Genomic DNA, 24,409 nt, shown 5'->3' with positions numbered 1-24,409 from the left:
TGATAATTTTATCCTTCTCCTTTGTTGATCCAATATTTCAACAATCATCCCGGTCATCTCGTTTGCGTCCTTTTTTTTTTTTCCTTTCATTCTGCTATGGTGTTTGTGTTCTTCAACAAAATTGTTGATTATCTAAGAAAGAGAGAGAAAGAGTGCAAAAAGAGAGAAAGATGGAGATGGGAGAGAGTTGGGGAGAGAGAGAGAGAGAGAGAGAGAGAGAGAGTGGGTAGAGAGAGATCCTAGGGGGAGTGGGAGTGGAAGGCGGAGGGGAAGGAGAAGGAGAGAGATACTGAAGGGGAAATGATGACTTGCATGTTTTTTTTTCTTTTAATTATTTTTCATGGTTGTTGAAGAAAGGAGGAGGAGTGGGAGCGATTTGGAAGAGAGAGAGAGAGAGAGAGAAGGGGCAATGGTTGGTGCGGCTAGGAAGGGGGATGGGTGTGGGTGGGATCTGGGCGAGAGGGTCAAGTAAAGAGAGAGAAAGAGGCAGGGAGAAATATTTTTTTAGTTCTAAATTTTTTAATGTTTTATTTTAATTTTTAAATTAGATTTAATCATTATAATATTTAATTATATTTTTATCTATGTGGAGGTGGGCTTCACTTGACACGTCACCCCTCAATTGGTGAATAATGAACCATGGTCATGTTTGGTACACCTCACTGGACTGGACTGGGTTAAATAGCACTCGAAACCCTTGTCTGGTAAGAGATGGGAACTAACTTAAATGAGATTGTATAGTAATAGTGAAAAAAATGCATCACTTGCTCGTTTAATACAATGAGCCTGAAAAGTGGTTCGCTAAATAGCACGCTTGCTAAATAGAACACGTGAGTCCGACGCCTCACTTTAAGAAATATCATAATTTTATTTGTCTTCTTTTAATTATTGTTTTAGATCAATTGAATGACTTTTTTTTTTTTTGCAGCATTTATTTATTTTAGATAAAAATCCTTAAAATATTACAATAATTATTTTGATATTGCATTTGGAAAATCAAACTATAGTAATTTACAAATGTTTGATATTTTTGTGATATTGGAACAAGTTTAATAATTCATGATGTGATGCTTTCTTTATCGCAAGCAATTTTTACCTTGTCAAATTATATTTTTCAGTTTGAAGTCAAAAGTCAAATATACAAAAATTATATATATAATTATTTTAATTATTGTTTTACTTGGTCCCTAAAAGATCTAGAATTATATAGAGTGAGCTTAGCTCTTTTAACAATGTTTCGACCAACTAAGATTAATCTTGAGAAGTCAAAAAACAAATATCATAATTTTATTTTTCCTAAAAAAAACAGAAATGTATTTTTATTACTGTTTTAAAAAAAAAAAATTTGTGCTAGATATTGCTATAAATATTTGAATTGGGTTTTTTTGTAGCATTTATTTATCTTTTAGGTCAAAACCCCAATTAAATTTAAATATTATAAGAATTATTTTTTAGTCCAACACAGCACCAAACATAAGTCTTCACTATTTTTACAATCCAGCTTCTTAGTCTTACGTAGTACCAAGCGTAGATCGACTTAATCCAGGCTTAGACCAATCTGAGCTAATTCGAGACAGTCCGAGGATTTAGTCCACTCCATAACAGTCCGCCTTGCCAAACGACCCCCATGGGTACAAAATTACATAAACACTCTTATCACATCATCAGTTTTAGAGTTTTGAATGGAGTTGACGGAAGGGGGCAAAGTGGATCACCAAACCATGGTCAAGCGGAGTAAGTGGGCCACTTTAAATTTGGGGGGCAAAATGAGATTTGATTGTAGTTCAAGGGGGCATTGGTGTAAATAAGTTTTTTAGGAATAGTGGTGAGTATAAAGATAGGATTGTGTTTTTTTAAATTTACATGGTGGGTGAGAAGATAAAATGAGTGGAAAAATAGGACAAAATGTGGAAATAGCAACACTATATATGTTCTTTGAGTGATAATTGCACATAACTCCGTTGTCTGGATAGTATTTGAGCAAATTTCCGCTTCTTTTAAAGGTGAGGCCCATTAAGTTTACACACACTGAAAAAGACAAACCACCAGTCAATATTATTGAGCTGGTGAGCAGAAGTCCGAAGTATGCGCGTCAGAAACCAAAGGAAGTTGAAGACCGGAAGTTGCATTAATTATTGGAACCTCACTCTTAAACTTAATCACATTCACAACAGCAAATTAGAAAATAGGTACCTTCTTATAACAACTTATTCTTTGATCTGAGTATGGCTCCTCTGGCCAACCAACAAGGGCATCCTTCTTTTTCTTCTTCTACTAGTACTACTTTTTTCACTCATGATCCATGGACATATGATGTGTTTTTGAGTTTTAGAGGTAAGGACACACGCACCAATTTTACAGATCATTTGTACAAGGCCTTGTCCGATAAGGGGATCTACACCTTCATTGATCGTGAGCTTATTGGAGGAAAAAAAATCTCACCATCACTTCTCAAAGCAATTGAAGAGTCACGGATATCTCTCATTGTCTTCTCTGAAAACTATGCATCCTCACGCTGGTGCTTGGACGAACTCGTTGAGATCCTTCGATGCAAAACATCAACAAAACAAATAGTTTGGCCCATTTTTTACAAAGTGGATCCGTCGCATGTACGAAACCAAACAAATAGTTTTGGTGATGCATTTGCTGACATTAACTGCAGATTTAAGGATAGTACGGAGAAGGTGCAAAGATGGAGAAGAGCTCTTAGACAAGCAGCAAGTTTGAAAGGATATACTTGCAAGGCGGGAGAGTATATTTCTTTCTACCCTCTATTGTGCACATATATATGGTTAATTTAGTGACTTGATTCTATTTTCAGGGTCTTCTATCTTTTTCAAGTTTAATGGTTTCTCTCCTTTTTCCTTTGGTTATATTTAATTGTTACTCATTAAAAAAGGTATTGTTTTGAGAAAAATTGAAAAAGTGTAGGGAGAAGATTCAAAAACCATATATTAGCCGGACTAGTATAAATAATACATATCATTGTATACTTAATAAAACGAGTCAATATTGTTTGTGGTTAAGAACTTAGGCTCCATTTGGATGGAAGGATTCCAAATTCATGGATTTAGATTACATAATAAGGTAATCTTGTTTGTTTAGACTAGTGAAATTCATGTATGTCAAGATTTGGACAAGAGAGAGATGAAGAAGATAAATGAATTTCAAATGATTCCTTACATGTAGTCACGTCAAATCTATTTCAAACGCACTACATCTAGTTGTTCCAATATATTCAGTATCTATATTAAATGCACTACATCTAGTTATTCTCAAATCCACATCCCTTCTTTTAAATCCCTCCATGATCCATCCAAATGGAAACTTACTTTAGCGAACTATACAATCAAACTCGGGGGAGTATGACAGTCAGCTGAATAGACTATGTACCTAAATATGGTGTTCTTTATGTGCTTGCATGTTTAAATTTTATTTCTTAAATGTGTCAAATTTTTTTAAATGGTAGGTCTGAAGCTACATTTATCAACCACATCGTTGAAGAGATCTTAATCGTAGTATTGAACCGCACATTTTGGAATGTGGCCAAGTACCCAGTTGGAATTCAGTCTCATGTACAAGATGTGGAAATGCTTTTGGATGTTGGTGGGAATGGTCGTTTCATGGTTGGGATATGGGGGGCATCTGGAATAGGCAAGACAACAATTGCAAAAGCTATATGGAATGAAATTGCCCATAAGTTTGAAGGAAGTTGTTTCTTGCCAAATGTTAGAGAAAATTCAATGCCAGAATATGGAGGCTTAATCCAACTACAGGAGACTCTCCTTCAAGAGATTCTTGGTGGTAAAAAGTTGAAAATTGCCAGTACTGATAAAGGTATCTCTATTATACATAAACTATTGAGGCTTAAAAAGATTCTCTTAATTCTTGATGATGTGAATCAGTTGGAGCAATTAGACAACTTGGCTGGAGTTGGTTGGTTTGGTGAGGGTAGCAGAGTCATCATAACTACACAAGATAGCGGATTGCTAAAATGTCATGGAATTGAGTTGATATACGAGGTCCAAAAGTTATTTGACTACCAAGCTCTTGAACTTTTCAGTTTGAATGCCTTCGGAATAAAAGAACCTCCAAATGATTATTTGGAACTCGCACAACGAGCAATAGCCTATGCTCAAGGCCTTCCACTAGCTATAACACTTTTAGGTTCCCATCTTCGTAATAAAGGTATACATCGTTGGCAAGCTATATTAGATGGTTACGAAGGAGAACCTTATTTAGGTATTCAGAAAATACTTCGGAAAAGTTATGATGCATTGGAAAATTCAATGCAACAAGTTTTTCTTGACATTGCATGCTTCTTCAAGGGTGAAGATAAGGACTATGTGATACAAGTACTAAGAAGTTGTAAGCAGAAGGTCTCCCAAGATTGTATAGAAGTACTCGTTGAGAAGGCAATCATAACTATTGAATGTAATAGGATTTGGATGCATGACTTGCTAGAAAAAATGGGAAAGGATATAGTTCACGAAGAGTGCCCCATTGAGCCTGGCAAGCGTAGTAGATTATGGTTTCATGAGGATGTCTACCATGTTCTAACAGGAAATACAGTAAGTATAATACACGTTCTTATATTCCATTTGAAAAGAACCAGTACCTTATGTAACCTAAAAATTTATTTACAAAATGCACTTGTATTTTGGTTTGAAAAGTCTTAACACTAATTATTTTCCATTTTAGGGCACAGGAAAAATTAAAGGCATCATGATGGAGTTTCCCAAGCCAAATGCGATAACATTGAATGCAACAAGCTTCTCTGGGATGGACAATCTTGAAATTTTCATAAATCGTAATGCAATTCTATCTGGACACATTAAATATCTACCCAACGAGTTGAGGTTCCTTGATTGGGGTCAATGCCAGTTACGTTCTTTGCCATCCAAGTTTTATGCAATGCATCTTGCTGTGTTCAATATGCCTTGCGGTAGTATGAGAAAGTTGCAAAAATTTAAGGTAACAATTGAAATTATTCTTATTTATTACTATTTCAAATAGAGTTCTTGTTTTTGGAACAAAAAAAATATATTTGAAGTTTTTTTTTCAAGGGATTTGATAATTTGCCAATTTATGTTTTTGTCTCACAGTATATGCCAAAGTTGACATCTTTGAATTTGAGTGGTTGTCAATTCCTAAAAAAAATCCCTGACTTATCCGGAATCCCAAATATAAAGTGGCTGAATCTAAGTAAGTGTACAAGTTTGGTTGAGGTTGATGATTCTGTTGGACTCCTTGATAAACTTGTTGAATTGAATCTTGATGGATGCTTTAAGCTTACGAGGTTTGCAACAATACTTAGATTGAAATCCCTGGAAAGGCTTTGTCTACGTAATTGTGGAAGGCTTGAGAGCTTCCCAGAAATAGAGGACAAGTTGGAATCCCTGGTGATTTTGAATATCGGAGAAAGTGGCATAAGAGGATTTCCATCATCAGTTGCATATCTTACTGGGATTACATTTATGAGTGCTGGTTATTGTGACAACCTTACATTTACGTCATTGCGTAGTATGTATGGATTGCAACGTCTCACTACATTTGGCGATAAGGTGAACTCTGACTCAAACATCTCATTAGCGCTTCCCAAGCTAGTTTTCTTTAATCTCCAAGGATGCAATTTATCAGAAAGTAACTTTGTCCTGCCTCTCGACTGCTGGTTCACGTTTACATTTCTTGATCTATCGGGAAACAATTTTGTCAGATGTCCGGGACGCATTAGTAAATTTGCCAACTTATGGTTTCTTAGATTAAATGGTTGCAAGGGGCTTCAGGAAATTCCAGAATTGCTTCGACCAAGTGTAGATCGGGTACTCCTGCCTAATTGCACATCATTGGAAAAATTTCCAAAACTTCCCCAGGGGGTTCGGTGGCTGGATTTGGTCAATTGTCATAGACTAGGTGGCTATGAGATCACAGAAAATATTCTTCTGAATAAGGTTTCTGTCTCTTCTCTCTCTCTCTTCCTCTATATTATATCGTTAAGATGATGATTGTTGTAACTCTATTCTATTGTAGGTACCGCATTTTGTATTCGAAATTATACTTCCAGGCAATGCATTTCCAAAGTGGGTCAGCTGTTGTAAAAATGCAACAGTACGTAGATATCCTGATGTCGAGGATAAAGAGGAATACATTGGTGGATGTGAATTTTCTTTTGAAATTCCTCCAAATTTAGAATGGGAGACGTCAAGATTGGTTCTATGTGTTAGCTATCATTACCCTTATCTTGACGATGCCAAGATTCTTATCAATGGAAAACTTGTCAATGAGGTATGGATTGGGGATACGTATGCAACGGAGATAGAGGATGCTTATGCGTGGCTCAAGTGTGTTCCATTATTGGATCCGCAGAAGTTACGTGTGGGAGAAGAACCGACGCATTTGCAGCAGGGTAATATGTGTCAAGTTATATTTCACTTGCAAGGCGCAGGACCGATGCCCGTTATAAGCTGTGGGGTACACCTATTAGGCCACCGGGTTGCTGATGTTAGTTGGAGTGCCATGGATGATGACGACGATATAACGATGAATGAATCAACGAGTTCAGTCGGAAAGACGCCTCGTGGATCAGATATCACCGCAGTTGATGATCATGATCATCAAGAGCAATCGCTTGCTTGTCTTCAGAACCAGCGGATCACCCAAAGCGGAGGCATACTGATATTGAAGAGGAGTACAAAGTAAGGAAATTAATCAATGTTCGAAATAATCAATGATGAGATGAGAAAGTCCTTTCTGAGCAGCGAATTTAATGCCAAAGAATAAACCCCACAATTCAGCCTCCAGCACCTGTCCTTTCCCCAAGTTTACGGCAAACCCAGCAATCCAGTCTCCATTAGAAATTTCCTGTCCTTTCACATTATTTTTGGCACGGTGGTTGTCTCTTTTCTTTTCACTACGAGTTGTGAAAGATTTTAATGCCCTTTTTTTCTCCTGTGTTCCTTTACTTCTTTTGACACAGAGAATTTTAATGCCCACAAAATCATTACCGTGTTCCCTACTAGCTCACTCAGTCAATGAACTATTAAAGTGGGAAGAGAGGACCTCCACTAAAACTACAGACTCCATAACAAAAAGAAAAAGTAAAGGTAATGCTGGTAAAAAGAAAAGGTAAAGACAATGCTTGTCAAAAGAAAAAGGCATCTTGAAAAGTAAAGGAAATATCACCGTTTGATCACTTATAGTTGCAATGAAATTTCTTCATCTTTTACTTAATCACGGTTCACATTCACATGAGCAAAAATGAGAAGTGAAAAGCAAGAACAAGTAAGGCATCTTGAAAAGATGTTTGGGCAAAAGTTTGTACATTAATTAGGTAGCTGCCAATGTAGGCCCAAAACTCGTGTTGACTATGTAAACCCAAAGTTAAATATTTTCCATTTATTTTATTTTATTTTTATCACAAGGGCCTTTGAAAAGAATCTTTTCAACATTTGTCCACAATGTGGATTCGGTGTGTGTATATGGTCATGTGAATTTTCACATCATTTCTTGGTAAGGTGGTTTTTTCATGTCTAAAGAGTGTAACCATAGGGTACTAAACTGTAATTAATCCTAATTTTTTTAACAAAAGTACTTGTGGAAGACACTAATTGATCGAAAATACTTTCAACTGGCATCGAAACCAGCGAAAAGGTGGGACCCATGCCTGCCACGTAGATAATTAAGGGAAATTTTGACAGTCAAAACTAGATTGCAAAAAATTAAAAAGATTACGGTACATAATTGTTAAAATTAAGAGTGCATAGACAAACATGCTTTAAGGGTGAGAGTTTAAGGTACTAAATTGAAATTAAACTAAAAATTAATAAAAATGAGTTTTGTGAAAACAAATTAAAATCTTGAGGGGTGTTTGTGTAATTTCTGAAACTCTAGAGAGTTTTGTGAAAAGACCAAAAAACTCAAAGGCTGTTAGTGTAAATAACTCAATAAAAGAATAAAAATGAGTATTATCACGTAAACCAAATTACAACATAAAAAATTTAGAGCCTCAAATATAAAGTCCCAGACATAGAGCCCCATTGTGAGAGAGAACACATTTTCCATCGAAGGTACCATGTACTGGAAGAAAAAGAGATACAAATCAGCCTTAAGAGCCCCTCCATCGATGAGCCCGAGGCTAGGGAAAAAAATATTGCGTTCCAGTGAGCAGCCCGGCCGGGTGTGGGACCCACCAACCGGGCTAGCCGAAGGCAAGTTCAGCCAGGTCCAAAGCGTGGGGGTGGCGTCGGCTGACGTGAGTGGCGTCGACGCGCGATAATCAAATTTTTACCGTTGGCGCGTGTTTGAACCAACGTCTTGCTGAGGTCAGCCACGCAAGCCCAACGGCTGGAAGCCACGTGGCACGCCCCAGCGCTCTAATTTGATTCCACAACCTTCATCCAACGGCTGGCGATTTTCCAGCAATAAAATTATGAAAAAAAATCAAAATTTTTTTAAAAAAAATACTAAAAAATACTAAAAAATTCTGATATTTTTTCCTATAAATACATATAAATACCCTTCACTTTCAACATCAATTCTCATACATTTTATTCTACTTCTACAATTACTCAACATTTTTTTCACTCTTCACTCAACATTTTCATCTCTTTCACCTTGTAATTTTATTTCTTATTTTTATGGCTTCTTCTATTGAAACCGGAGGGGCGTGGAGCACCATGGAAGATGTTTCTTTGTGTGAGGCTTGGCTCTGAGTTTGTCATTGTCCCGTGACAGGCAATGAGATGAAATTTTTCCATATGTGGAAAAAAATTCATGCCGAATTTTGCGAAAAAATTCCGGACTCGCCTCGTACGGAAATGACATTGTCGAGTAGGTGGAAACTTCTCAACAAAGAGATGGCAAAATGGAGAGATGCCTTGGCAAAAGCGATGAACTTGTATAGAAGTGGGGAAAATCGTACTAACGAGGTAAGTATTTTGTAATTTTCGTTTTATTAAGTTTAATGTCCTAATATATATATGTTGTTAATATTTATTGCATTTTCAATATTTTGTTAATATTTCTTGCATTTCAAATATTTTGTTAATATTTCTTGCATTTTCAATATGTTGTTAATATTTCTTGCATTTCCAATTGTTTCTTCATATTTCTTGCATTTTCAATATGTTGTTAATATTTATTGCATTTCCAATTGTTTCTTCATATTTCTTGCACTTCCAATTTATTTGTAAGGTTAATTGCATTTCCATTATTTTTATTTTGTTACTTGCATATCCAATATATTTTAAATATTTATTGCATTGCCATTTTTTTGTTAAATAGCTCATTCAAGCACAGATGTGGTTCGGTGCAACCGGGGGTGGCAAAAAAAGTTTCACCCATCATGAATGTTGGGAGGTGGTGAAATATTGTAAACGCTTCATAATTATTCCCACGGGTCCCGAAGTTGTGTTAAACGAGACACCTCTCCGTGATTCAACGACATCGGATTCACCTCTCGATTCCCCTATGAGTGAAGACTCACTCATCCAAAAGGAACCGAGGCTCATTGGCCGAAAGGCTGCGAAGGCAAAGAAAGCGGGTAATTCAAGCAATTATAATTCAAAGTTTTTGGAGGAAATTGCAAGGCAAAACACCATAATAATTGAAATGGAGTAGTAACACCAAGATATGGAGGTGGCAATTCAAGCCGAGTGTGCACGAGAAAAGGAGTATTTGCGCAAAAAAGATATGCAGAAGACGGATCGGGAAACCATGGCAATGGATACAAGTCATATGTCCCCTGAAACAAAACAATATTGGAAGCTAGAACGAAGGGATGTTATGAGAAGAAGACTTTTCCAGGATGATGGGCTAGCAACAAGGATTGGTTAAATGATCAAAACCATTAAATTAGCTGGCATACCTTTTATGTATTTTTATTTTTCATGTTTTCTATTAAAGTTGGTGTACTTCATGTATTTTATTTTAGTAGTAGTAATTCTTAATGACTTGTATTGGATTTCTTTATTTAATAAACAAAGCATTCAATAAAAGACCATTTTATTCAACATATTCCATACATCAAACAAAACATAATTAAAATTAAAACAAAAACTACAAACAAGGCACAATAATAAATAAAAAAACAACACAACCAAATATGAATTTTGAAATTCATCCGAAATTTGAATTTTGAAATTCATCCGAAATTTGAACCCAAAAGTCTTATCCCGAAATTTTATCCGATTATGAATAGTCTTGACACGTAGGAACCCGTAAATCTTATCCGAAAATATTATCCAAATTAATTATTGAGGTAAAAAAAGTTGTGAATAAAACAAAAAAATAAATAGTAACTGCCCTTAGCAAGGGCAACGGGTGGAAACACAAAATTCTGATTTTGCAAGGGCAACCACTATTCATGTGAATAGTGGCTGCCCTAGCTCCCCCCCTTGCCATGGCTAAGGGCAAATGGGTGGAGTTGCTCTAATAATAATGAAGAGGTCTTAGTCAAAAAGTATAAGTTCCATCAAGTATTAAAAGAACGCGCATCTAGGAAAAAAAAAAAAAACAAAGACGAGAAGTTGCCTTGAAAGTTACCCTTTATTTCAACAACTTGTAGGTACCTTCGCATTACAAAGAAACTGCTTCAACTGACCCCTTTTGCAGCTGCCAATGTGCACTATCTTAAAGCAATTTATTAAGCAGTGCCTTTACGGAGAAACTTTCTAACATTTACTGAATTATTAGGGTCATATCAATTTCACATAATAAATTACTTGGAAGCCGAGTTATGTATTTTCTATTCTTTTCTCCTGCAAGATACAGGTTGATAAAAAAAATTAAATTAAATAAATAAAAAGGCAGTGAAGGAATAAACAGTTGCCCTTTTTCTTTTGATGTTAAGAGGTGGATAGGCCGTATTATTGAATTGAGTTGATCAAGGGCGTGTTTGTGATCTTGTCAACTACCTTTACTTGTATTTTGACAACTGAGGTTTAGGTTCTTTTCCGTCATCTTTTGAGTTGTTGTTTTGGATGTTTTGAATTGTGTTCCGAAAAGAATCTGTTTTCTTGTTGGAACCTACTGTAAATTTTGTACTCTAGTGGGTTTTGTAAATAAAAGGTTGCTTGTGAATATAACAAGTTTACGTTTCCGCACCGTTTTGAAAGTCTTATTCCTAACTCAAAATCCTTACGTTCTATTGAGAACGTACTGTTATGATGTTAGGTTCTTAACAGTGTAGTACTACATTGTCGATAGGACGTGGCGCTATTACGTGCCTGATTTTCGGGGCGTGACATCAACTGCACCAACAGCATCCAAATATCATATGTAGACATGGAAATTTTGGTGAATTAAATTCCATTAAGTAATAAAATAATTAAGGTTTGGTTGATTAAATTGTTGGGCCCATAATTCGCTCATATGGCGTACAACTCATCAAATTCGGATTAGTCGTCAAAAGTGACACATGTTGACATCCGACAGAGTGCATCAAACGGTTCAAAGTGAAGACAAAATTAAAGGAAAGAATCTTCTGTGATTGACTTTGATTAAAATCAAATATTAATCAAGTCAATCAATCGAAGATAATTTGGTTAAATTGCCAAATTATCGCAATTGATTTTAAATCAAATCAAAATCCCACAAAGCATGTTCCTAAAGAAGGAAAGCTATTTAGGTCAAGCATCTTGCAGGGGCCTATAAATAGGAAGCCTCAAGACGAAAGAAAGGGGCTTAGACAGACCAAACATTCAGAAGAAACAGAAAACTCTATGCATTCTTTACCTCACTTTGGAAGAGCCACCAAGCACAATAAATACGTGTCAGTTCCTCCACCCTAGAAAAAATCCAAACACCAAACAAGCCTTGTGCTACCCGTTTGATCAATATCAAATCTCTACGACCCTTGTATCAAACACAAATTTTCTTTAAACACTTTGGAGATCGAATCAGAGTATTTAATACAGAGATTGTAACCCTAAATTCATTAATACAAATATTATTTTGTACACGTGTTCTTGTCTCATTTGTCACAGGATTTTCTTGTTTACATCATCAACTAGATTACCCACATTACTCAACCACCCATCAGTGCCATTAATCCTATTCACAGCTTCTTGTGAATCAAAAGCGGTAGTCAAATAAACCATACCTTTAGCAGCTGCCAAAAGTAGCCCGCTACGAATAGCCACCAACTTAGTTCTCAAAATGTCAGAACCATCCAAGCCAGCAGCTGCAAAACCCCAACAAAACTCGCCATGGCAATCACGAACCAAACCGCCTACTCCTCTTCACCTCCTCCCATCACAATGCAAAACCAATTGTCCAGCAGGTGGTTTAATCCACCTAAGATACCGAGGCACCCAATCAGCTTTTGTCTTCATATTGCATTCTTTATACTGCGCATATATGTCCCTTACCTGATTTGCAGCCACCTCAACAGAAGCTTGCGGTTTACCATGGATATAGGAGTTGTGCAACTGCCATACTTTCCAGCAACTACATACAAAAGACTCAAACTCCAAACCAGTTAAAAACATTAGCAGCCTCTCCAAAGAGTCTGCAAAGGAGCCACTCGCCACCTTCACCCTATGTCAATATGAAAACAATTGCCAAAACTATTTGTTACCTTGGTCATCGGAGATGGTTGCCATGGGACCATGAGTGGAGGGAAAAAGATAAAGAGTTCGACGGGAACACAGAGCGTCGCCTTAGACCCAGAGAATGGTCGGTGATGAGATATTGGACCAGCTTAACGGTTGGATTTTGCTCCCTTCGGGAAAATTAGTCGTAAATATCGGACCTTTTACACATATGAACTGGACGCACAAGCCTATGTTTTTTAGGGTTCCATATTGGTCAAAACTAAAATTGAGGCACAATCTAGATGTGATGCATGTTGAGAAAAATGTATTCGACACATTAGTGGGCACGATTCTAGATATCGAGGGGAAGACAAAGGACACGATCAAAGCTCGTCTTGATTTGGAAAAAATGGGCATACGAAGGGGTTTATGGATGAATAGGGACAATGATAAAGCTAGAAGGGATCTTGCATTCTTTTCTATGAAACCGAATGACAAGAAAGAGTTTCTAAAGTTTGTATCGTCAGTAAAGTTTCCCGATGGGTATGCTTCTAATATCGCACGTTGTGTGAATGTTGAGGGGGTAAATTTACTGGACTTAAGAGCCATGACTGCCATGTGTTTATGCAACGCCTACTTCCTGTTGGTATTCGACACCTATTGCCGGAAGATGTAGTGAAGCCAATCATTTTGTTGTCCAGATTTTTTTCCCAACTGCGGCAAAACTTTGCGAAAAACGGACATGTTTCAGTTGCGCCATGACATTGTCCAAGTCCTATGCAAGTTTGAGATGATATTTCCTCCAGCTTTCTTCACAAGTATGATGCACGTGATGGTTCACTTGCCAGAAGAGGCATTGCTTGCTGGTCCTGTCAACTATCGATGGATGTATCCAATAGAAAGGTATATAATCCTTATCGTTTGTGTATGCATCATTATCACATGCTTGCTAATTTGTATCATATCGTTTTATTTTGGCAGGCTTCTCGGAGAGCTGAAAAAAAGTGTACGCAATAGGGCGAAGCCCGAAGGATCAATCGTAGAGGCTTGGGTTCAATATGAGTCGCTTACTTTCTGCGAAATGTATTTAAAAGATGTGGAGACGGTTTTCAATCGTCCTCAGTGCAATCATGACGGAGGTATGAGAAATGAAAAACTTTCTGTTTTTGCCCAAAGCGCACGACCCTTTGGAGATCCTGGACGCGGAGAGTCGTTTTCTAGAAATGACATGGAGGTAGCGCATTGGTTCGTACTGAACAATTGTGATGAGATCATGGGATATGTATATGAGCATGAAGAGATGATAAAGCGAGAACATCCATCACATTTGGTTGCCCAGAAACACCGTGAATTGTTTCCACAATGGTTTTTGGATTCTGTAAGTTATCAGTGTTTGTTATTTGAGAAATATAAATTGTAGTTTTTAATTTTGTCAAACTAACATATGAATGGTTTTGTATAATATTAGGTGAATAAGATGAAATCATCGAATTCCCCAACTTACAGTGATGAGTTATATAACTTGGCGTTCGGGCCAATTCGCGCTGAATTGTTCACGGGTTGTAATGTCAACGGCGTCAAATTTTTGGGCGAAGCACGAGATGACAAGTTGTGTACACAAAACAGCGGTGTCCATGTCCCAGGTGGAGGCGAAAGTACGGACATTGATTTCTATGGCAAACTCATAACTGTCGTGCAATTGCTTTACAAAGATCGATACCAAGTGATCATGTTTAAGTGTCGATGGTTTGACACCAACCCAAATAGGCCGGGAAGTGTTAAAATCGATCATGGCTTACTATATGTGAACATGAACAGAACTTGGTATGATGACGACCCTTATATTTTGGCAAACATGGCAACACAAATTGTGTATCTAGATGACCCTAAAGCCGGAAGCGGTTGGAACGTTGTTCAAAAGATGGATCACAGGAACATGTATGCTATACCAGAACTAGACCCAATTGACAACGACGTCGACAATGTGGCTGACCAACATTTAGAATCTTCAATGGAAAATGATGCGGAAACACTTCGAGATACTAATGTTATACAAGAGCCATTTCAAATACAAGGAGTGTCTTCAATCGAAATACCGATTCAGTCAATTACAATTGACCTCGGTGATCTTCCGCGATACGATGTTGCAGTTGGCCCGAGCAACGACGATGATGTAGTTATAGAGGAGGTGGAGGACGAGGAGGAGGAAGAGGATTGGGAGACCGAAAGTGATGATAGCGACGATAACGAAAGTTATTATAGTTCAGATGATGAATGATGAATTTTTTTTGTAATTTTATTATGTTAGTGGACATATTTTGTGATATGCAAATGTTTTGATATATGTACTTGTTATATCCAAACATTATATATGTGCAGAAATGAAACATTATTAAAATAAATGTATAACTACATTTATTACCATATAACCGAAAAAATGAATACAAAGAAAATAAGATTATCAACAATCCTTCAATTCTCAAATCAAAAGAAAATAGAATAAATGATACTTTCATACAATTAATTATACGTAATGATGAATAATTCAGCTTAATAATATGTGAATGAAAATAACCTTGCGCGACGAAGGCATAATTGTCGCGCATATTTTGCGAGACGGAAAATGTGCACGTCGCGCATACTCTACTATTTGCGTGACAAATAATTCCGTCGCGAAAGTACCTTTTGCACGACGAATCATGTACACGTCGCGCATACTCTATCATTTGCGCGACAAATAGTTTCGTCGCGCAAGTATCTTTTAACGAACAAAAGGCCTCGTCGCGCAAAACATGTACATATATATATATTTCTGATATATACACACGTATATATTTGAAATTGACGATCGAAGTAGTTCACTGTATTCACATAGGGTTAAACAGTGTAGCTGTAAAAATTCATCAAAATCAGAGTCAAAATAACCGTTCAATCATGACTTTTCGTTTATAACCGTCGAAACGTTTTGTCCCGTTACTTAATCTCTGAATGTTTTTTTCTCATTTTCGACGTATACAATCTCGAAGTATAAACAAACATATTTGATGGCTGGATTACTGAAACTAGTTTCCTAGAATGCGTATTCCATCAAAACACAATATTCATCAAAAATGAATAATTTCTTTATACATTCATTCAATATAACATAAGATTATGTGATGTCCTGTACTGTAAATATCTGAAATTGAAAATCAAATTACATCTCTGTATTCATATAGGGTCAAGAACCGCAGCTGTAAAAAAATTTCAACAACGGAGTTAAAATCCCCGTTGAATCGGGACAATTTGTTTAGAAACGTCGAAAAGTTTTGTCCCGTTACTCAATCTCTGAATGTTCATTCATTATGATTTTTGACGTATACGATCTTGAACTATAAAAAAAGAAGATTGCCGGCTGGATCATTGAAACTAGTTCAGAAGTTTGGGTTTAGGGCTTAGGGTATAGGTTTTAGGGTTTAGGGTACAAGGGTATGGGTTTGCGTGAAGAAATGACATTGTATTCGTCGCGCAAACCTATGTGCGACGAAAGGGTATTCATTTGTCGCACATAGGTTTGTGACGAAATTTGCCTTTGTCGCGCAAATTAAAAAATTTCGTCAACACTTGGGAAATTTTTTTGGCAAAAGCTAGATTACGCGACGAAACAAAGTGCCTTCGTCGCGCAAAATAAAAATTTGCGTCAACACTTGGGAATTTTTTTGGCAAAAGCTAGATTCTGCGACGAAAGAAAGTGCCTTTGGCAGGACCCGCCTAGAATTTCCCTGGCAGGCGGATTCCGTCTTAGTGCCGACATCCTGCGATGCGGGCCCACTTACTAAAACCCAAGACATCCTACCAAAATTTTGGCAGAGTCTCCCCTGTAAAATGCTCAAACCCAACAATATTCAACCTGCATAATTTACATAATATAAATCCCAACTGCCAGCATGCTTTTAACATACAACAATCCAACATAAAGTGGCCTCCGGCCTCAAGTAACAACTTAACATGGGCGATAACAGAGCATCTAACAGAATTTGTTTACAACAAACAGTTGAGTAGAAGGAATTTACACACGTCCTATCTACGGATGAAAAATTTGGAGCTCGCAACCTGCTCGAACGCTTCCAAAAGCAACTCTTGCACTGGGGGCGCAAAACAGAAATATGTGAATGGACAAAAATAAAGTTTACATTTTAAATCAACATAATAACCCCACCGTATAAAAATAATGCTCTAGCATGCAGTTTCACAATTCAGAAACCAAAAACTCAAAACACATTATCCCAAAGTCCAATACATCTCCACATCTCAAATCCACAACTCATTTCCCAAAGATATGCAACTCTCATCAACCCGTAACCACATATTTTTATATATATATATAACTATAACTATAATATAATATATACTTCTCTCCATACTAATGTACCGGAGAAACAATCCAACCGGGATTGTTAGGTGATGCGCAGGATTTCGAACACTAACCGGCGTCTAGGGATGAGTAGTCCAGCAGGGGCGAAACTCCATAGCTCACTGCGCCGGCACGCCAGCGACACGTGGAGCTCACAAATCTCATAACAAGTCCTACGCGCGCGAGCGGTATCATCACCCCACCGACACGCCAGCGGCGTGTGTGATAATACTAAGCAATAAGCGTGCTCTTCCCATCGCCGCCCGCCAGGCGTGTGTGATAATACTAAGCAATAAGCGTGCTCTTCCCATCGCCGGCACTGCCAACGACACGTATGGAAAGTGCCTCACACACCGGCACTGCCAGCGACATGTGTGAGACCCGCAATCTCATGGCCTTCCCACCCCACCGGCACTGCCAACGACGTGTGTGGGAAGCCTAGTAACTAGGGAATGGTACTCACCTAACATACTCGTACATCTCACAACCATCCCTCAAACTCATATCTTTCCACAATCTCACCACAACAACCTCTCATACTCTATACATAGACAATATAGATAGTCATCCCAAAATCCATATCAACATATTCATCATACTCAAATATATATATCCATACTCAAAATATATTGCCAATACGTATAAGAATATTCAAATCCATCAACCCAATAATTATTAAATCAAAATCACCATTTAAAATATATGCACAAGTCTTTTATCAATAAAACCATGCATATGCTTGAAACAAAGTCCACTCACAAATAATCCCAAGCTGCCCTGCCTCGAGAGGGTCCTGCTGCGAATGGTCGACCGAAGTACCTATTTCGAGATACGAACCCTTGATTAATATAAGGCACTTCCAAAATAGAAATTCACAAAAGGAAATACTTAAATCCCCAAGTTCCCGGTGCGTGTACGTCCAAAGGAATATCCTAAGGTCCATTACAGGTTTGGGAATCGCTTCCAATCTCACGGTTATCGCGATTCCCCAAACTTCAAATTATTGAATCGGAACATCCGGGGCTCCGATTCACGATCCGCGAATTCCTATAGGTTTCTAGGAGTACCTAGATCAACATACTTCAGTTTGGAAATGATCCAACGGTTAGAACTTATCGAACCCGGATAACGCACATTATGTGAAATCCGTTCGATAGTCAAACGACATCCAAATTGAGATCCGCAAAATCCTACGCACTCGTGACAACCTAAGGATCTCATCAAGATAAAAAGCAACTTCACCAGCCTTGCCCACGCGCCGCTACGTGCGGCGCGCGTGGGTGTGTAGAGAAATTTCCGGCGACGGAAAATCTCCAAATCACAAGCCACCCTTCCTATCCTAGATACTACTCGACGAATGGAGCATCTTTTTCAACTACGGCAACGTCCAATTCGGACGGCAAGTGGCCGGAATTTCACATTTAAAACCAGGCAAAACCTAGGTTTCAAAATCAACTTCCAAACTTCAAAATCGATCCAAACCTACCCCAAAATCAGCTAGAGCATACTGAGAGGGTTTGAAAACATACCAAACTCGACGGAAAAACAGGCGGAATCACTGCGCCGTCGCGGTGGCAGGAGAAAAACGATCGAACCGTCATTTGGAATCGGGTTTTCCGGCGGGAAATGGGGTGGGTTGTGATCGGGACTTGAGCGAATCAAATGGGACCGGTGCGGCCCTTCCCGTTATCGGGTGAGAGAATCGAAGAGAGAGAAAGAGAGACTAGGGAGAGAGAAATGGAAGAGAGAGAGAGTCTTGTGCGGGAGAGAGAGAGAGAGTGAGGTAAAAATGAAAAAATCTGATTTTTACCAAACTCTTTAAAATAATTACAGTTCCGCCACGAACTTGTTTTGATCGCCAAAACTTTATTAAATCTCGATTCAAGCCTACACTTTGTCTGATTTTGTCTCAGTACCACCTCGCAACCAAACCACTCATGGTCCCACAATCTTCCCGGATAAGAAAACGACCAAAATTACCCTTAACCCAAGAGTAATTAAAATTTTCTCTTAATTAAATTAAAATAGGAAATAATTGGAGTCGGTGTTACAGCCTTCGTCGCGCAAAATAAAAAAAATTTCGTCCAACACTTGCGAAATTTTTTTTTGGCAAAAGCTAGATTGGGCGACGAACTTAGGTATCTTCGTCGCGCAAAATCATTTGATTTATCTTCCCCGCTCAAAATCAAATCCCAAATTTGGTAATTGGACAAACTTGCGCGACGACACAAGTGTTTTCGTCGCGCAAAGGTTATATTTTCACAACTTTGCGCGACGAAAAATTGTTTTTACGTCGCGTAAAGGTCATATTTTCATAACCTTGCGCCACGGGAAGTCGTTTTGCGTCGCGCAGCGGATTTTGTAATTAAATCACGCATAGCGGATTTTGTAATTAAATCGCGCAAAGTCGAATAAGTTTTCTGAAAATCGCGATCTTCTCCTTCTTCCCCAGTTTCTCAAACGGAACCCTAAAACCTCCCTCTCTCTCCGCCGTGACCTCAGCCCTACTCGCCCCAATTCGGACCCTGCCGCCACAACCGTCCGAACCCTGGAGCTTCTCCGCCGTCGCCGTCCATCCTGCTGCCGTGATTTCCTCCGTTTAGGCCGAATCTTCGCCGCCGTTGTTCTCTCTCCTCCGGGCACCAAATCGGGCAATTGAGGTATGCTTTCTGGACTATTTTTGATGCTTTAGCTGATGGTTGGGTAGGATTTGATTGATTGTGTGCATAGGGTAGTCAATTTGAAACCCTAGGTTTCGGCCGGTTTTGAAATTGAAATTCGACCACTTCCGGCCGTTTTGGGGTAGGTCCGAGAACAAAAGTGCCTCCAATTGATGTTTTGAACCTAGGGTAGGAACCTTGGCCCTTAATTTTTAGGATTTCCGGTGATTGTTATCGCTAGGTACCCATTGCGCGTGTGGCAGCGTCTTGATCTTGTGGCATAGGGCTTTTGTCTCGGTGCAAACATTTCATTGTCACGAGCGCGTAGGTGTGCTCAGATTGGAATTTGGTTATCGTTTGAGTCTCGAACGGTTCGAACCTATTGTGCGATTTTTGGGTTTGATATGTTCGGACCATTGGATCGAGCTGAAACTCACGTATGTGGTACCATGTATTTATAGGATCGACTTGATTACATCGTCGTAGGCGGTGGCGACTACACCGAGTTTGGAGCCCCCTCGGCCCGTATCGGCTACGGTGCTCCGGCCGATGGAGCGACCACGTGCTAGCGGTCTGGGGATCCCGGCTGCATCATCCTCTTCTTGGTGGTGCAGCCTCTTAGCGCTAAGCGGCGACACCGCCCGCTACCACCACCGACACCACATTGGTATCTGGTGCCTCGGGGCACCTCGAGTAATACCCTTCCACTTTCGTTTTTGTTTTTAACATTTTTTTAATCGGGAATTTTATGGTTCAATTTGTTATTTGTGTAACAATATTGTCATATCCCTTTGCAGCCAAATGGAACACCGAGGGCCGTGTCGGCGGTGAAGACGACGAAGATCACCGGGTGACCAGCGATCGTGTCGGCATCGGATATGACGAGCGCCATCGGGCTGCACCGACGGCGGACTTGCATAGCTCCTTGGCCCACGACATTGGCCATGTCGTGCGGACCCATTGCTCGATGCAATGGAAGTCTTGGAATGTCATGCTTGACGAGATCAAGATGCAAGTTCGCGGCCAGTTGTCGGTATGTTTCCTATCTTTTAATTATTTTTCTTTCAAACTTTATATATTTCTATTACTTAATGTATGTAATGAATTTATTGCAGACGAACTACCACGTAGAGGACATCAACGAGGAGACCTTGGCGTACGTCAGCAGACTCTTCGATGAGAGGTACAAGCGAGTGGAAGAGCGACTTGCACCACCATTTTCAAGCGTTTGATGATCCGCAAGTCGCTCTTCAGGAGGGTTGCCCGAAGGAGCTTGAGGGGCGGGAGGATAGTTGAGCGTGGCTCTGAGCTCATTTTCAGGCGCCCGATTATGTGGTATTTTTTTAATAATATTTGTTTAATTATTACATATTTCTTATTAATGTTTATTTTATTTTTTATATCTCATTATTATTTAATTTATTTATATTTCAACTATTACGTTTTATTTTTTATATAACAGAATAAAGCCCAAGTGAATAAGGGCAATAGGAAGAAGAAGACTCTTCTCCACCATTTCGGCTCCAGGCCCTTCTCATATAGGATGGATGCACGGCGTCGGGTAAGAATAATATAATTTATATTTAATTTTTAATACGTCATTATTATTAATTTATTTTGTTCATACTAATATTTTCTTCTCTTGTTCAATTAAAGAAATTGAAATTCCCAGAGATCGACGTCTTTGGTGAGCGTTTATGTTCGACCTGGGAATGAGTTGGCCGAGTCCCTTCATGTAAGTATTATTTATTTTTAATTCTTATGTTACGCTTTCAATTTATATGCATTTTTGAATTTATATTTTATGTAATGTTAAGCAGAGCGCGATGGTGGAGAGGAGCCAGTTGGTTCTTCAAGAGTCCGCCTCCCAACTTCCTCCCGAGACTTGATCGAGTTTGTGGATCCTCCGCATGATGCTGGATTTCAGATTTTGACGCAGAGCGTTGGGTCGGACTCTCGGGAGGAGGCGGGAGCGTATTGTAGGGGATGGGAATGCCCGGAGGGAACCTCGACGCGGTCATCGTCACGAGCAAGCGATCGGTGGCTGTTTTGACATCGCGGGTTGTCGAGCTTGAGGTCGGATGTCGGTGATTCTGCGATCCCTCGCGCGGTTCGATTCCAATCCGAATATTGGTGCATCGACCTCCGAGCCCGTCCCAGCCCGAGCATCCCGGCACACCATGGCCCTGCAGACGCCCATACATCAGAGCCGCATGTGGCAGATGACCAAGTAGATTTTGGAACATTATTTGATTAGTTTTGTATTTTTATAATTACTTTTACAATATTTCTCTTATATACATTTCTTTTATTTTATATAAAAAAAAACCAAATTTATTTTTTTACAAAATTAAAAATCAAATAATAATAAAAAAATCAAATTTTCATTTTAATTATAAAAATCAAATAATAATAAATAAAAAAAATCAAATAATAATAAAAAAATCAAATTTCATTTTAATTATATAAAAAAACCAAATTTATTTTTTTACAAAATTAAAAATCAAATAATAATAAAAAAAATTTAATAATATATATTGCTTTTGCGCGACGAAACGAAATACGTCGCGCAACACATTTAAATAACCCGTTTACAAATATATTTTAATCATGCGCGACGAAGAGTTTCGTTGCGCAAAATTTGTATGCGCGACGAATTGTGTCGTCGCGCGAAATTTGTATGTGCGACGAATAATCTCCGTCGTGCAACGCCTTCATGTGCGATTTAAATAATATTCGTCGCGCAAACTTCATGTATCTCGCGCGACGGAAGAGTCCGTCGTGCATTTTTCTTGCGACGACTACTTTTTCGTCGCGCAAATATTGTGCGACGGAAATTAGGGTCGTCTGAAATGTTTTTTTTAACGAAATTGTTATACGTCGTGCAAATTGCGCGATGAATGATATTTGTTCGTCGCGCAAATCCTTTCTTCACGAACTTTGCGCGACGGACGGTGCGCGAACGAAACTTCTGTCGCGCATAATTATGTGCGACTAAAATCATTTTTGCGCGACGAGACCGCTTCGTCCCGTAAAGACTAAAATGTAGTAGTGATCGGGGCTAATATATTTTCTTTAAATAAAGAAGTCATAATTATATAGCATAAGAAGTGGGGACCCCTACTAGCCATAAACAAAGTCTGCCAGTGTACTCAAGTGTTTTTCACTAACTCCGGACAATTGGGTTCATAAGATCATCTGCAGTGGTTAAGATCAATGCAATTTTATTGTATGAAATTGAACTAAAATAGTCAAGTGTCACTTGCAGTTGTGTGATTTGGTTCATTGCAATAGAAGGTCACTACTACAAAAAGTGACAAAGACGACCAGAAAAAAACGACGGTCTAAGTGAAAACCGTCGTTGTTTTTTAAAAGACGACGGTTCTATAAAACCGCCGTGTAATAACACCTTAGACACCTAAAAAATGGAGATTCAAACGGCTGTTCCTAAAACACGACGTACCTAATTAAAAAACCGATGTCTTATTGAAATAGGATTTCCGAGTAGTAAAATCAAAGCCAACAAAGAGCGGCAGAAGTTATGAATCGACCGACGTATAAAGTAAAGACAACAATTTCAAAAAAAGCCGCCGTTTTTACCCAGAAATTAACACGACCAAGTTTTCGTATAAGGCGCCGTATAATTACAAATAAATCCACGGCGGTAAAATACAAAATACCGCCATATTAAATTAATGTACAACTACGGCAAAGATAAATATAACGACGTCTTTCTCGTATAGTTCTACGACGGTATCTATAAATCTCACCATGTTGGGGTTTTCATTTAACGACGTATTATAAAATTTAACGTCGTATTTATTCACTTTATACATCATACATTATATTTAAACCGTCGTCTTAATAAGAATTTTTTTTAACAATTTATTTCTTGGATTTTGTTATCCTAGGTCGGTAGATCTACTTAATGATAAGAATTGAAATAACCACGACGGTTTATATAGAAAACCGCCGACATAATCAGATTTTTCTGAGATCACAAGGGTTAGGAAATCTTACAAGATGGAACTCTGTTCCTTATCATAATCTTACCAGAAAGACAATAACGCACATACACATTAACATCCAAAAATTGCCTCTGAAATTTGACGACGGCAGCCTCAGATTTGCAATCAGAGAGACAATTGTTTGGAAGTTGATGATGTGTGTGCGTTTGTGTAGATACACAAACGCACACACACATCAACATCCAAACAATTGCCTCCTAAAATTTCACGACGGCAGCCACAGATTTGCAATCAGAGAGACAATTTTTTGAAAATTGGTGATGTGTGTATGTTTGTGAATCAGATACACGAACATACACACACACCAACATTCAAACAATTGCCTCAGAAGAGATGAGGTGAGACAGAGAAAGAGGAAAGAAGAAGTTGAAACCCTAATCGAATACTAAAACTGAAAGAACCCGTGAAAACAAACCCTATTTATAATTATAAAAACAAATCCACGTCGGTTATATTACACCTAACGACGTTTAACGAAAAAAATCCATGTCGCGGAACAAATACATTACGTCGTCTTAGTCTTACTTAAGACGACAAAAAAAGATACGGTATAACAAAAAACAGTCGTTGTTTTTATATTCGTATTTGATTTAAATCAGTCACACAGAAAAGAAACTTTACAAATTCTAGAACATTAATTTCCTTCATTTAAATTTCCTCGGGAACAAAAAACTCTATTTATAACGCACTGTTTTTGAAAAATAAACTAAAAGAACACGGGAAAAAAAATTCTATTTATAATTATAAAAATAAAATCCACGTCGGTTATATTACACCTAACGACGTTTAACAAAA

The 24,409-nt window shown here is 38.3% G+C and overlaps 1 protein-coding gene across 1 annotated transcript; it reads left to right on the top strand.

Moving 5' to 3' along the window:
- Nucleotides 1-2,105: 2,105 nt before the first annotated feature.
- LOC103342598 (TMV resistance protein N-like) lies at nucleotides 2,106-7,011 on the top strand. The gene is made up of 5 exons (XM_089051641.1): nucleotides 2,106-2,752; nucleotides 3,470-4,571; nucleotides 4,702-4,974; nucleotides 5,106-5,951; nucleotides 6,031-7,011. Exons 1-5 carry the CDS (start codon nucleotides 2,226-2,228, stop codon nucleotides 6,697-6,699), a joined length of 3,417 nt encoding a protein of 1,138 aa, XP_088907767.1. The 5' UTR covers nucleotides 2,106-2,225; the 3' UTR covers nucleotides 6,700-7,011.
- The last annotated feature ends 17,398 nt before the right edge of the window (nucleotides 7,012-24,409 follow it).

This window comes from Prunus mume, linkage group LG5 (genome assembly GCF_029339155.1).
Source record: "Prunus mume cultivar Tortuosa linkage group LG5, ASM2933915v1, whole genome shotgun sequence".
Taxonomy (NCBI): domain Eukaryota; kingdom Viridiplantae; phylum Streptophyta; class Magnoliopsida; order Rosales; family Rosaceae; genus Prunus; species Prunus mume.
Note: the sequence above shows the minus strand (reverse complement) of the source record. Positions and strands in the feature narration are given on the sequence as shown.